The 14906-nt window shown below is 41.9% G+C and overlaps 1 protein-coding gene across 2 annotated transcripts in view; it reads right to left on the bottom strand.

Moving 5' to 3' along the window:
• Nucleotides 1–14906, bottom strand: part of WDR35 (WD repeat domain 35) — a 270202-nt gene that overhangs the window by 132520 nt on the left and 122776 nt on the right. For both annotated transcript variants that reach the window (XM_063915331.1, XM_063915332.1), the window contains exons 13-17: nt 13600–13744; nt 13436–13505; nt 12164–12217; nt 10954–11063; nt 9045–9255 (exon numbers count right to left, since the gene is read on the bottom strand). In XM_063915331.1, the coding sequence (XP_063771401.1) occupies nt 9045–9255; nt 10954–11063; nt 12164–12217; nt 13436–13505; nt 13600–13744 (590 nt within the window). The remainder of the gene's footprint in view (nt 1–9044; nt 9256–10953; nt 11064–12163; nt 12218–13435; nt 13506–13599; nt 13745–14906) is intronic.

Raw genomic sequence — 14906 nt, 5'->3', positions numbered from 1 at the left:
TCCTTTAGTCAAATACAATCTTTATTGCGTACACTATAAAAATGCATATATTATATTTGCCTGCACACCAAAAAATATATACACATAAAATATGGGGCAATCTTATCACATCACATTAAGTCTTATTTCGTCCGGACCTCGAACTAATTAAACTAGTTAGTCTAACTATGGTAAACTGATAATCTACCTCCAGACTGTTTTACTTCTAAATAAATTTCTTCGTTTTTAATAATACAGATGATAATGCTTCTATGACCCCAAATTTAAGGGAGCATTCTTATACCCATATTCTATAAGTTTACATTTATATGATGAAACAGAGGTGTTTTTTTTTATTTTTTTATTTTTTTACTCTAATACAGACTAACCACTCTACTTATTTTAAAACAAGCTCAACACATATTGTCTAATTTTTATTATTATATCTTAATTTATATTTTTATTTTTATTTTTATCTTTATTTTTATTTTTATTTTTTCTTTATGAATGTCTTCCAATATAAGGATGGTCGGTCTTCTCTTCAAATGTGCACTCTGGGAATGGCCTGTAACTGCTAGACCACCACTCCCTACACATTTCCAAGAGGGTTCCAGACAGTCCTTAGTTGGCAAATGATTCAAAATCTATGCACTCATTCAACCCTGCAGGGGCCAATGTTCTTAATTGGAATATCCATAGGGCTTCTTTCTCGCACAACTTGCGGTACCTGTCACCCCCACGAATGGTGGTCTTCACATGTTGAACCCCTGTCATAGTTAACCCATCTATCTTACCTTGATGAACATTAGAAAAGTGTTGAGACACACTATGGTTAGAATATTGTTTGAGAATATTTAGTCTGTGTTCTCTAAACCTAGTTTTAATTGAACGAGTAGTGCGACCTACGTACTGCAGGCCACAAGGGCACTGCAGCACGTAGACGCAGTATGTGGTATCACAATTGATAAATTCACGTATCTCGAATTTCTCTTTTGTAGTGTTGGATTCAATATTCTGGACCCTATTGGATATAAACCCGCATGTAATACAGCGGTTTTTTCCGCATTTATAGCAACCTAGTATAGGGGTTGTTAACCATGAGTTACCAACGGAACCTACTGCTTTAATTTCCTTTTTTCTTTTCAACATACTAGGCGCTAGTAAGTTTTTTAGATTCTTATTTTTCTTAAATATAATTCTAGGGGTCTCTGTGATTGCTGATTGTAATATGGAATCCTGTTGTAAGATTTTAAAATTATTTTTTAATACTTTCTTAATTTCGTGTGATTGACTGTTGTATTTCGACAGATAACATATTTTAATTACATCACCCTTATTATTAGTATCAAATATATGGGGTTTCTCCTTTAAACTTATTAAGTGTTCCCTGTCTGTCTTCTCTATTTTTGTATGAGCTGTTTTCACTAGGGCTTTGGGATAGCCTCTATCCATGAAGTCCTTAGCCATATTATCTGCTTGAGTTCTATAGTCCCTTACTGAGGAACAATTCCTACGTAATCGACTAAATTGACTAAACGGCACATTTTTTAACCAAGGCTTATAATGGTTACTGGAATAATGTAAAAAATTATTTGTATCAACAGATTTTTTATAATTTTTTGTAATAATCTGTCCGCCCTCAGAGGAGATAGTGAGATCCAAAAAATTAATAGTGTCCCTACTAAATAGATGTGTAAACTTCAAATTATATTCGTTATCATTAAGGTGAGTGACAAAATTATGTGCAGAAATCTCGTCCCCATCCCAAATAAAAAATAAATCATCAATATAACGGCCATAGAATACTAGGTTCGCGCCGTATGGGCCCCCCCATATAAATTGTTCCTCGAACATACCCATATAAATATTAGCAAAACTAGGCGCGAACCTAGTACCCATGGCCGTCCCTAATGTTTGAAGAAAATATTCACCCTCAAATAAAAAGTAATTGTGCTCTAAAATAAATGTGATAGAAGCAAGAATAAATTTTTTGAGGTTTCTCGGAAAGCCAACATCTCTACTCAGGCATTGATCCACAGATTGTACGCCTTTCTTATGTGGTATATGCGTATATAACGCCTGAACATCCAATGATATAAATGCATAATTAGATTTCCATTCCAATTTATCAATGGAATTCAATAATCCAGTTGTATCTCGGATGTGGGATCTCAAAGAGACAACAAAACTCTGTAAAAAATAATCAATATATTGTGATAAATTAGAGGTGAGGGACCCTATACCAGAAATAATAGGTCGACCAGGAGGTGCAGTGAGGGACTTGTGAATTTTAGGAATGTGATAAAAAATCGGTGTGACAGGGTGCTCTATAAACAAAAATTTATATTCATCCTTGGAAATCACTTCATCTCTGAGGGCCTCATCCAGCAATCTTCGAAGTTGTATTTGAAAATTCAATGTAGGATCGCGTAGAATTTTTTCATAAAAATTAACATCAGATAATTGGTTATAAGCCTCTGACAGATAATATTCGCGTTCCAACAGAACAACCCCCCCCCCTTTATCAGCACTTCTAATCACTAATGACTGGTCACTTTCCAGTTCTTTCAATGCCAATCGTTCCTTCCTACTTAAATTGGAAAACCTAGATTTTTTAGCACAGATATTTTGAAAATCATCCATAGTTTTTTTATAGAAGTACATTATTGTACCAGATTTGTGATTTACCGGGTTAAAGGATGATTTTTTCCTAAAGGGGGTTCCTTTTCTAGTGACACTCTGATTATCTCCTATATCAAACAATTTCATTGGTGTGGTGGTATCTTCAACATGACTTTCTTCCCATAGACTCTCTAATTGTATTAGACATTCTACATCCATTTTATCTAGAACTATTGGTGACATTTGATCATCTCTCAATTTCTTAGAGGCGAAATACCTCTTACGACATAAATCGCGTGTAAAATGATTCAATTCGACGAACAGGTCAAATAAATTCGGGCCCTGCGTCGGAGCAAAATTCAGGCCCTTTTTCAGAAGCATAATTTGTTCATCTGATAACTCCCTGTCCGTCAAATTGAATATACCGCGTTTGTCTAATACAGTCTGGCCTTTCTTATATGACTTCCTTCCACCTCTTCTTCCTCTTGGTCTCTTTGTCTTTTGGACGTATCTCTTGTTAGAGGTGTAAACCTGTTGTGTGTCGTGAGTGGCCCCTGTCTTGGGTTTCCCCCTAAAAAATGATGGTCATTTGCATGGTCTTGATATTCTGAGCTATATTGACCTGGTCTTCTTCCACTATATGTCCTATTGGGTAATGGAGTGTCACTCCTAGGAGTGTCTTTTGCTCTAGGGTCACCCCTATAAGCTGGTGACCTATAATGTTGTCCTTTATAGCTTGATTGTTTTCTTTCAAACTCCGACTGGGATCCATACACCCCCTGTCGGCCTCTGAAATTCGTGGATGATTGTTGTTTTCTATAGGTGCGGACTCTACCATCTTTATAATCGTTATCATCTCTCAACAGTTTTTTATTTTTAGTTTCTACTAGCTCTTTTTCAAATTGTTCTACTTGTTTATTAGTATTTTTATCTCTTTCTGAAAAGATGGGTAGATCCTTATATTTAATCAACGTACCCTTAATTTCTTCTATTTTCTTCCCAATCTCAATTACTTTTTTCTCTCTATAATTAACTAGTAGTTCAATTAATTTAAATGAACATTCATCAAGACTACGATCCCAATTTGAAAGTAATGTTGGATCATCTTGTATCCCTAATGTTTTAAAGATCCTTAATCCTCGTGGGATCTGTTTACTAGTCAAATACTTTTTTAATGAGACACTGTCCCACCAGTGTCTCATTTCATCCTTTAATAATTGCTCCAATTTAAAAAAACCTTTTATCACCTCTCCATCTGAATGGTTAATATTTGACATAGGTTCAATTTCTTCATCTACCTGAACGTAGAGTTCTCTTCTAGACAGACGGGCATTAAAACAAGTGAATTCAGCCATGTTTACCTTAATTAAATATAAATATGCAAAAATAGTTTTGTTATTAAATAACTACAGCAGCCGGACAAAAATAGACTACTCGGGATCAGAACAATCTCGGTTAGTCCTCCACAAACACTCTAAATACTAGTACTGATGTCAGGCGCTATCAACAATTATAAATAATGTATAAATAAATAAATAATTCTCTTACAACTCATACAATTTAAATAGCCGCAAACAAGGTAAAATGGCCTGTGGAAGTGGCCAACGTAATCACACCTGATTAAAACCAGGTGTAGCAAAAAAGATTCTAGTTAACCTCTTGCGCTATTAAATTAAAGGTAACATGACTTGAGAACACTTTAATTAATGATTGAAATAGATTTAATATCCGTAAAATAAATTATAAACAATAAACATAAAAATAAATAGTTATGTATGCGCATACACATAAAAAGATAAATACTATACTTTACTAATTAAGCATAAGAGGTGGATCATATAATTGATTGTGACCATATATGACTAATCAATATTCATACGTTGACAGTGTCCTTTATTTGGTATTTTCAACATGAAGCAGTCCCATTAGTTATGCTCATAGAAATGAGATTAGGTGTGTACCAAGTAGGTAAATCGAACCACTATATCAGTTGTAAATGGTCCTTTTATACATGGAGAAATCTCCAAACAGCACGGAGAAGATAAATGTCACCTGGGGTTTGGTGCACAGCAAGCACCTATGTAGAACTCCCGGTTATCACTGTCCGTGAATGGTGTACTCCGTCTTCTGCTGTGTCAGGTCATCACACACACCTTACTTCGCATTAGGGGATGGAGGTTGTATCCGGCTCCCGGAGCTTTGCGCACTGCAGGCGCTGGTAAGATGATTCTGCTCCCGTCCTCAAGCCGCCGCATATAGCGCGTCCTCCCGTCTCCCGCTTATCGGTCTCAGGCAGTGTTGTATATCAATAAGACCTACTGTCAAACGTCCGTTAGGTCACACAGGGCTCCTTCTCTGACGCGTTTCGCTTCTAATTGAAGCTTCCTCATAGAGTAATGATTTTTAGACAATAGAGCCCTTTTTATATATAGCAGTCTCAATTCAATTGGTGCAATCATCCACCTAAAATAGTAACACCTGTCTAAGATCCACCTCCTGATCCACCTCTTAGCTCACCTGTTCTTTAATTAAAAGATTCACATTAACCTTTCATCTGCCCGTCTGTCTATAAACACATCTTTCAGAAATAGCAGGATAATAATCAATATACAATCACATAAATATTATCTCTAAGCATAGTAAAATATCCTATTTTTGTTCAATAATTCATCATAATCATGGTAATAATAAAATATATAAAAAAGAGAATATATATAAACAAGAAAAAAAAAAAAAAAAAAAAATAATAACAAAAAATAAAAAATAATAAAAATATATGTATATAAGTCATTCGGGAATCGAACTGGGTACTCTAGCTATAGTAAACCAAGACTCTACCTCCAGGCTATGTAGCTACTTGATAGAATGTTACATTTTTGTATGCATATATAGAGATGGTAAACAATACAACTATATGGAGAATCTCAAGCAACTATTCCATCTGTCAATGTTTCATCCTTTAGTCAAATACAATCTTTATTGCGTACACTATAAAAATGCATATATTATATTTGCCTGCACACCAAAAAATATATACACATAAAATATGGGGCAATCTTATCACATCACATTAAGTCTTATTTCGTCCGGACCTCGAACTAATTAAACTAGTTAGTCTAACTATGGTAAACTGATAATCTACCTCCAGACTGTTTTACTTCTAAATAAATTTCTTCGTTTTTAATAATACAGATGATAATGCTTCTATGACCCCAAATTTAAGGGAGCATTCTTATACCCATATTCTATAAGTTTACATTTATATGATGAAACAGAGGTGTTTTTTTTTTATTTTTTTATTTTTTTACTCTAATACAGACTAACCACTCTACTTATTTTAAAACAAGCTCAACACATATTGTCTAATTTTTATTATTATATCTTAATTTATATTTTTATTTTTATTTTTATCTTTATTTTTATTTTTATTTTTTCTTTATGAATGTCTTCCAATATAACCGGGAGTTCTACATAGGTGCTTGCTGTGCACCAAACCCCAGGTGACATTTATCTTCTCCGTGCTGTTTGGAGATTTCTCCATGTATAAAAGGACCATTTACAACTGATATAGTGGTTCGATTTACCTACTTGGTACACACCTAATCTCATTTCTATGAGCATAACTAATGGGACTGCTTCATGTTGAAAATACCAAATAAAGGACACTGTCAACGTATGAATATTGATTAGTCATATATGGTCACAATCAATTATATGATCCACCTCTTATGCTTAATTAGTAAAGTATAGTATTTATCTTTTTATGTGTATGCGCATACATAACTATTTATTTTTATGTTTATTGTTTATAATTTATTTTACGGATATTAAATCTATTTCAATCATTAATTAAAGTGTTCTCAAGTCATGTTACCTTTAATTTAATAGCGCAAGAGGTTAACTAGAATCTTAGTTCGGATAACTCCCTGGCTTTCTCCTCCGGGAGAAAACACCTTTTTCTGGACTGTGTCCAGGATCATCCCTAGGAATAGAAGGCGTGTCGACGGGATCAGCTGCGATTTTGGAATATTGAGAATCCAACCGTGCTGCCGCAGCACTATCTGAGATAGTGCTACCCCGACTTCCAACTGTTCCCTGGATCTTGCCCTTATCAGGAGATCGTCCAAGTAAGGGATAACTAAAACTCCCTTCTTTCGAAGGAGTATCATCATTTCGGCCATTACCTTGGTAAAGGCCCGGGGTGCCGTGGACAATCCAAACGGCAGCGTCTGAAACTGATAGTGACAGTTCTGTACCACAAACCTGAGGTACCCTTGGTGAGAAGGGTGAATTGGGACATGTAGGTAAGCATCTTTGATGTCCAGAGAGACCATATAGTCCCCTTCTTCCAGGTTTGCAATCACTGCTCTGAGTGACTCCATCTTGAATTTGAACCTTTGTATGTAAGTGTTCAAGGATTTTAGATTTAAAATTGGTCTCACCGAGCTGTCCGGCTTCGGTACCACAAATAGTGTGGAATAGTACCCCTTTCCCCGTTGCAGGAGGGGTACCTTGATTATCACCTGCTGGGGAGACGTCTCGAATTTCTTGAGACGGGCCCCCACCGTGCCTGAGACCGCTTGTAAAGCCCCAGCGTCATGCTGAGGACTTTGCGGAGGCGGGAGAGGGCTTCTGTTCCTGGGAACTGGCTGTTTGCTGCAGCCTTTTTCCTCTCCCTCTGCCACGGGGCAGAAATGAGGAGCCTTTTGCCCGCTTGCCCTTATGGGGCCGAAAGGACTGCGCCTGATAATACGGCGTCTTCTTAGGTTGAGAAGCTACCTGGGGTAAAAATGTGGATTTTCCAGCCGTTGCCGTGGCCACCAGGTCTGTCAGACCTACCCCAAATAACTCCTCCCTTTTATAAGGCGATACTTCAATATGCCTTTTGGAATCAGCATCACCTGACCACTGTCTTGTCCATAACCCTCTTCTGGCAGAAATGGACAGCGCACTTACTCTTGATGCCAGTCGGCAAATATCCCTCTGTGCATCACGCATATATAGAAATGCATCTTTTAAATGCTCTATAGTTAGTAATATACTGTCCCTATCTAGGGTATCAATATTGTCAGTCAGGGAATCCGACCAAGCCACCCCAGCACTGCACATCCAGGCTGAGGCGATTGCTGGTCGCAGTATCACACCCGTGTGAGTGTATATACATTTTTGGATATTTTACTGCTTTCTGTCAGCAGGTTCCTTAAGGGCGGCCGTATTCCGGGGACGGTAGTGCCACCTGTTTAGACAAGCGTGTGAGCGCTTTATTCACCCTAAGGGGTGTTTCCCAACGTGCCCTATCCTCTGGCGGGAAGGGGTATGATGCTAATAACTTTTTAGGAATTAACAGTTTTTATCGGGGGGAAACCCACGCATCATCACACACTTCATTTAATTCCTCAGATGCAGGAAAAACTACAGGCAGTTTTTTCTCACCCAACATAATACCCTTTTTAGTGGTACTGGTATTATCAGAAATGTGTAAAAACATTTTCCATAGCCTCAATCATGTAACGTGTGGCCCTACTGGAAGTCACATTCGTCTCTTAATCGTCGACACTGGAGTCAGTATCCGTGTCGGCGTCTGTATCTGCCATCTGCGGATGCAGTGAGCCTGTTGCCAGCAGGTCTCACTGAAAATAAAAAACCTAAAACTAAACTTTTCACAAAGAAGCTCAGGAGAGCCCCTAGTGTGCACCCTTCTCGGCCGGGCACAAAAATCTAACTGAGGCTTGGAGGAGGGTCATAGGGGGAGGAGCCAGTGCACACCAGGTAGTCCTAAAGCTTTTACTTTTGTGCCCAGTCTCCTGCGGAGCCGCTAATCCCCATGGTCCTTACGGAGTTCCCAGCATCCACTAGGACGTCAGAGAAACTAAGGGGGAACTGGACCCAGGTTATAAAGTTGCTTACCTATTTCCCAGATTTGCCTTCTAAGTAAGTGGGTTTGATACATTGCCTGAATTGCCCAGTTTGAAAATACATTTTCAGTGAGAGGTGTGTGTAGTGGAGGTTATAATGGTAAGGAGGCACTGTAATGAGGCATGATATGAAATGGAGGCACTATAGTGTGGCATAATAAGAACTGGGGCACTGTAAAATGGCATAATTTGAACTGGGGACACTGTATGTCATAATGTGAATTGGGGGTACTGTGTGGCATAAAGTGTACTGGCACCCCTCCAATGTGACATCATATTAACTAGGGCACTACAATGATTCAGAAAATGAACTAGGGCACTACTATGGGGCATAAAATGAATAAATGCTGTGGAGAGAGGTCTCACAAGAAGTATTGGGTAAGGGGCCCCTCAATACATTGCTCTGGGGCCCATAAAGTTCTGGTTACACCGCTGCAGATGGCTACATGCGCTATGTAAAATGTAATACAGAATATCTCATTAGCTGTTTTTAGTGGCCATTCATTATCGGTTTGTGCAAATATTTACCTCTGGATCCATGTTCCTGAACACGTACATCCTAGTCTTCTCCATCAATGCAAGCAAGTCCGGGTTGTCATTGGCCCACTTCATGTCCCAAACATCCTTGCGCTCAAACTTCAGCTGCTCACTGACTATTTGCTGGCCTGCGTCATCCGTGTGCCGGGCTTCCAGATCCAGGAATGTGACTACTCCAGAGATATCTATGATAGCCAGGCGGCTGGAGAAGGCACAGTGCATACTCATATCATACACTTATCATCTGGGATCACCCAGCAGGCTTGTAAAACATTGATTAGCCAGTTCTTATTAAGAGGTCACAATAACAAGGTTTACTGACATGTTAACATTGGTTATGTTAATTATTCTAAGGGCCCCATTGGGCCTAAATATGCTCTGCTACCCCTCAAAATGAATACATCTAACGCCTAAAATAGGTCTGTAACTAGGCTTCTTATTGTCTTGCTCGGCCAAAGATGCTGCATATTTCTTAGCGTCTTTGAAGTGAACTGCGTTCAGCAGGGTAAGACAGTACGGGGTTTGGTACATAATACTGGCGGTTGGGATGCCGGCAGTCACATGACAGACAGCAGCATCCCAACACCGAAAATCCCGACACCGGTCGGGGAAAGTATTTTAACCCTCCCCTACCCTAACCCTCCGGGGGTGACGGCTATGGCTAATCCTCCGGGGTTGGCAGCTATGGCTAACCCTCCGGGGTTGGCAGCTATGGCTAACCCTCCGGGGGTTGGCAGCTATGGCTAATCCTCCGGGGTTGGCAGCTATGGCTAACCCTCCGGGGTTGGCAGCTATGGCTAACCCTCCGGAGGTTGGCAGCTATGGCTAATCCTCCGGGGTTGGCAGCTATGGCTAACCCTCCGGGGTTGGCAGCTATGGCTAACCCTCCGGGGGTTGGCAGCTATGGCTAACCCTCAGGGGGTTGGCAGCTATGGCTAACCCTCCGGGGGTTGGTTGGCAGCTATGGCTAACCCTCCGGGGGTTGGTTGGCAGCTATGGCTAACCCTCCGGGGGTTGGTTGGCAGCTATGGCTAACCCTCCGGGGGTTGGTTGGCAGCTATGGCTAACCCTCCGGGGGTTGGCAGCTATGGCTAACCCTCCGGGGGGTGGCAGCTATGGCTAACCCTCCAGGGGTGGCAGCTACGGCTAACCCATCCCTCCGGGGGGTGGTGGCTTCGGCTAACCCTCCGGGGGTGGCGGCTTCGGCTAACCCTCCGGGGGTGGCGGCTTCGGCTAACCCTCCGGGGGTGGCGGCTTCGGCTAACCCTCCGGGGGTGGTGGCTTCGGCTAACCACCCCCCTAGTACCTAACTCCAACTTCCCGTAGTGCCTAACCCTCACCTCCCCCTCCAGGCCCTAACACTAATCCGTACCCCGATACTTCCCTTATGGATGTCAGGTGTCGGTGTTCCGGCGCTGGTCTCCTGATTGGTGTCAGTATAGACCACCAGGATGCAGAACGCATCCCCCTAAACAAACATTTAGTGCAGAAAGTCACCAATAGCAGCTATATGGCGGTGTACAATGTGAGAACATCGTGAACATGTACAAAGGAATAACAAGACAAAACTGTAGCGAACGATTACCTTTATTGTGTTATATTAATGATAACACCACAATAAAACATTTGTCTGACCATTTTCCCATTGTACAGCGCCATTGTCCTCCTACCAGTTACTTTTTGCACTAAAACATTTTTCTCCGCTGAATCCTGCTTCCCATGTCCTAATAAGCCTCCCTACTGAATGTGGTGACATTGTGATTGTCAGATGGAGCTACAGACAGCTCTGAATAGAGGGAAGTGTAATTATGGCCACCCTGTATATGTAGCTGGTATTACTGTGTTAATGCTGGTACTATGGGAGAGGTGACAGCCTGCTGGGCAAACATAGCATACCCACCTGGAATTGCAGTTCATACTCATGTGATGGGCACGGCAGCTCAGCCCATACTCCTGCACTAACACCACGTTTGGTAAGCTGTATCTCTGTACCGTCCCAGACTCGCGTGCCTATTGAAAGAATATACTATAAAATAGTCTTACAAATAAATGCCTCAAGTCCATCATGAGAATGTCTGGAGAGGCACTCAGCGTTATAAACTGTTGGTTGTGATAATCTGGAAAACACGTGTTATCTCCAGTCTCTCTAGAACACAGGTTCTCAAACTCGGTCCTCAGGACCCCACACGGTGCATGTTTTGCAGGTCTCCTCACAGAATCACAAGTAACATAATTAGCTCCACCTGTGGACCTTTTAAAACGTGTCAGTGAGTAATTAATACACCTGTGCACTTACTGGGTTACCTGCAAAACATGCACTGTGTGGGGTCCTGAGGACCGAGTTTGAGAACCACTGCTCTAGAACATAGGTCTGCAAACTCGGTCTTCAGTGCATGTTTTGCAGGTCTCCTCACAGTATCGCAAGTGAAATAATTAACTCCAACCTGCGGACCTTTTAAAATGTGCCAGTGAGTAATTAATACACCTGTGCACCTGCTGGGTTACCTGCAGCACATGCACTGTGTGGGGTAATGAGAACCGAGTTTGCAGACCTATGCTCTAGAACATAGGTTCTCAAACTCGGTCCTCAGGACCCCACACGGTGCATGTTTTGCAGGTCTCCTCACAGAATCACAAATTAAATAATTAGCTCCACCTGTGGACCTTTTAAAATGTGTTAGTGAGTAATTAATACATCTGTGCACATGCTGGGTTACCTGCAAAACATGCACTGTGTGGGGTCCTGAGGACCGAGTTTGAGAACCTATGCTCTAGAAGATATGTGAGAGTAACTGGCGTTCCTTAAAAAAATGTAATGATGGAAAAGCTGGTTTAATTAATTAAATAGATGGCAGGTATTTAGGTGTCCAATATAGGTTGTGGCACCACCACTTCTCCTGCCCTAGATCATATAAGTTGATCATTGGAAGAATGCAAGGAACAAGGACAAATCAGAGGTTGTTTGGCATACATTATTCTAACCCCAGAGGCAGCCCATTGTACGCCAGACGCGCAAAGCAGGAACTGTACATTGTATCACACAATTAGGTGCCTACTTCCTACATAGGTGTGTGATAGGACCGCTGTAAGAGAAACTCATGAACACGTACCACAATCAGGACTTTATCAGATGCTGTTATGCAGCAGATGGGATCTCTTGTTGCCTGAAATGGAAACACAACATTTACACACAAGATACTAAAGCTATTGAAGAGAATCAAAGGTCACAGAGGACTGAGGTGTAATGGTTAGAATTAGTGCCTCGCAGAATAGAGAGCATGGGTTCAATTCCCACCATAAGCCTAACTGTGTGGAGTTTGGTCCAGCCTGGCAAGGGAGGATTTCCAGTGGTGTAGGGGATAACTGTGTACAGGCCAATATTTAGTTGTAAAAATAAAAAGGAATGGCTGCAGTCTAGTTATTATACTTCTGTCTCTTCATACATAGGCAGTAGCATATCTAACGGATGCAGTGTGCCCCCTATTGTATTACTTACCTTCTGCTAGTCCTGCTGGCTGCCTGCTCCATAATTCCAGCAACATCTGACTTATGCACGTACGCAGAAGACTGGCACTTTCTGTTTTATACTTCAGGAGGTTGGGGCTCATGGACTTTTTGGGATAGATTGTTGTCTCTGACTTTCCTTTCGATACTCAATTCTAGTAATGCTTGTTATAATGGATAGCACAATGGTGGTCATTCCGAGTTGTTCGTTAGCTGTTTTCGTTCGCAGCGCATCGTTTAGGCAAAAAAAAGTCACTTCTGCGCATGTGTAAGAGGCGCAATGTGCACGCGCAACGTACTTTCACAACAGCCGAAGTAGTTTCACACAAGGTCTAGCGACGCTTTTCAGTCGCACTGCTGGCCGCAGAGTGATTGACAGGAAGTGGGCGTTTCTGGGAGGTAACTGACCGTTTTCTGGGAGTGTGTGGAAAAACGCAGGCGTGTCAGATACAAACGCAGGCGTGCCTGGGGAAACGCAGGCGTGGCTGGCCGAACGCAGGGCGTGTTCGTGAAGTCAAAACAGGAACTAAACAGTCTGAAGCGATTGCTAGCTAGGAGTAGGTCTGGAGCTGCTCTGAAACTGCACAATCTTTTTTTGTAGCAGCACTGCGATCCTTTCGTTCGCACTTCTGCTAAGCTAAGATACACTCCCAGAGGGCGGCGGCTTAGCGTTTGCACTGCTGCCAAAAGAAGCTAGCGAGCGAACAACTCAGAATGAGGGCCAATGTCTCCCTGTCACTGATATACAGCACAATGGCAAGTTACCTGGAGAAGGAGGTGTTACTGGCATCGGAGAGCATGTGATAAATCTGCGCATTATGATTGGTTGCTTTGGGGGTTTTCAAGCTCTTGTATCATTAAATATCAAATTCACTTACTGCCACCACTTTACTGTAATCCAGCAGCCCCTCCCCAGCTCCGGACGACGCTTCATCAACATGAAACATCCTGCAATACACAAGCGGCAGGGAATATACTATCCATAAACTTTGCTATTGACTTCTTGCAGTTCTCCATGCAGCTCAATGTCACAAATGATTACCGTTCTCTGCCCTCCTTTCTAGTCCGCAGCAACTGATTTATCTCCATTGCAGTCAGCTTCTTTGCCACCCGGTACTGCCAGACATAGAGGGTTTCCTTGGATGCTGCTACTACGTGTGCTTTGGTCATGGTGACAAACAAGGGTACTGCAGAAGGAGAATCACAGGAACAGTAACAGGCTGGCTGCCTATAGCGGAAGCATCCATGGTCACTGGCTGATAGTGAAATCACTGGGGCTTTTTGTTATAGATTATAGGTAAAGGGGGATTCTGGGTCATTAAAGTGCACAGTCCTAAAAACACCTGAAATCACAACACTTGTATTATGGATATCAGAAAGTATTTATGTTCTGTACTATGGCGCTGCAGTGGGGGCCGTTAGAGGGGCGGCGTGATCCTGGCACCCACTGCGCATGCATGTAGGGGACGGGATGGATACCAGGTTATTATACAGATATCCATTAAATACAGATGTGTACTCATACATCCAGCCTCACTACGCCATGCAGAGCAAGATGCCTAGTGCGAGTGAGCCGCCATTTCCCGTGCAACTCTGCTAACGTTGTGCGTCTTTTTGCCAAAAATGTCTTTGCAACACGAAGAGACTAGGACGCACAAGGAGACTGTGCTGATTAATGTGATATATGACACTTGTAGATTGTGTGTGACTGAGTCTGTATATGACGCAGTACAGAACTAGTATTAGAAAAAAGCTGCAGCTGCTACATTGTAGCACTTTGTATGCAGATTCAGAGGCTCAGTCGCAACAGATATACAAGTGTCATATACTGTATCAAGTCAATCATCACAGTTTCCCTGTGCGTCCTAGTCACATCACCTTGGGACTAAGATGCATATTCTACAAAAATGACACCTAAAAGACGCTCAGTGCAGTGTTTGGCGCGACTACAGCAGTGATATATGAGGACACGTCTGTAGCAGAAGCAAATAACTACTGGAATAAAAGCGCATGCTGCTATTTTATTAACAGAAATCAGATTAGAGACTCTTTTACAGTATATGTTTAATTTGCCGGCTGTCGGGATCCCAGCAGTTTGGATACAGACGCTGGAATCCCGGCAGTTGGACTATTCCCACTCGTGGGTGTCCACCACACTCATACAGTGGGAATAGAACCTGTGGTGAGTGTGCGAGCCACCGAGCCCGCAAGGGGACTCTTTGCGCTCAACCCAATGCCAGCAACACTGGCGGTTGGGATGCTGCTGTCGGTATACTGACGGCCGGCGTCCCGGCCGCCGGGAAATCATACTGAACCCTCTTATACACCTGTTTGTGTGTTAAAATATTT

This window comes from Pseudophryne corroboree, chromosome 4, assembly GCF_028390025.1.
Source record: "Pseudophryne corroboree isolate aPseCor3 chromosome 4, aPseCor3.hap2, whole genome shotgun sequence".
In the NCBI taxonomy this organism is placed as follows: Eukaryota; Metazoa; Chordata; class Amphibia; order Anura; family Myobatrachidae; genus Pseudophryne; species Pseudophryne corroboree.
The sequence above is the reverse complement of the archived record's forward strand: the minus strand, read 5'-3'. Positions and strand labels throughout refer to the sequence as shown.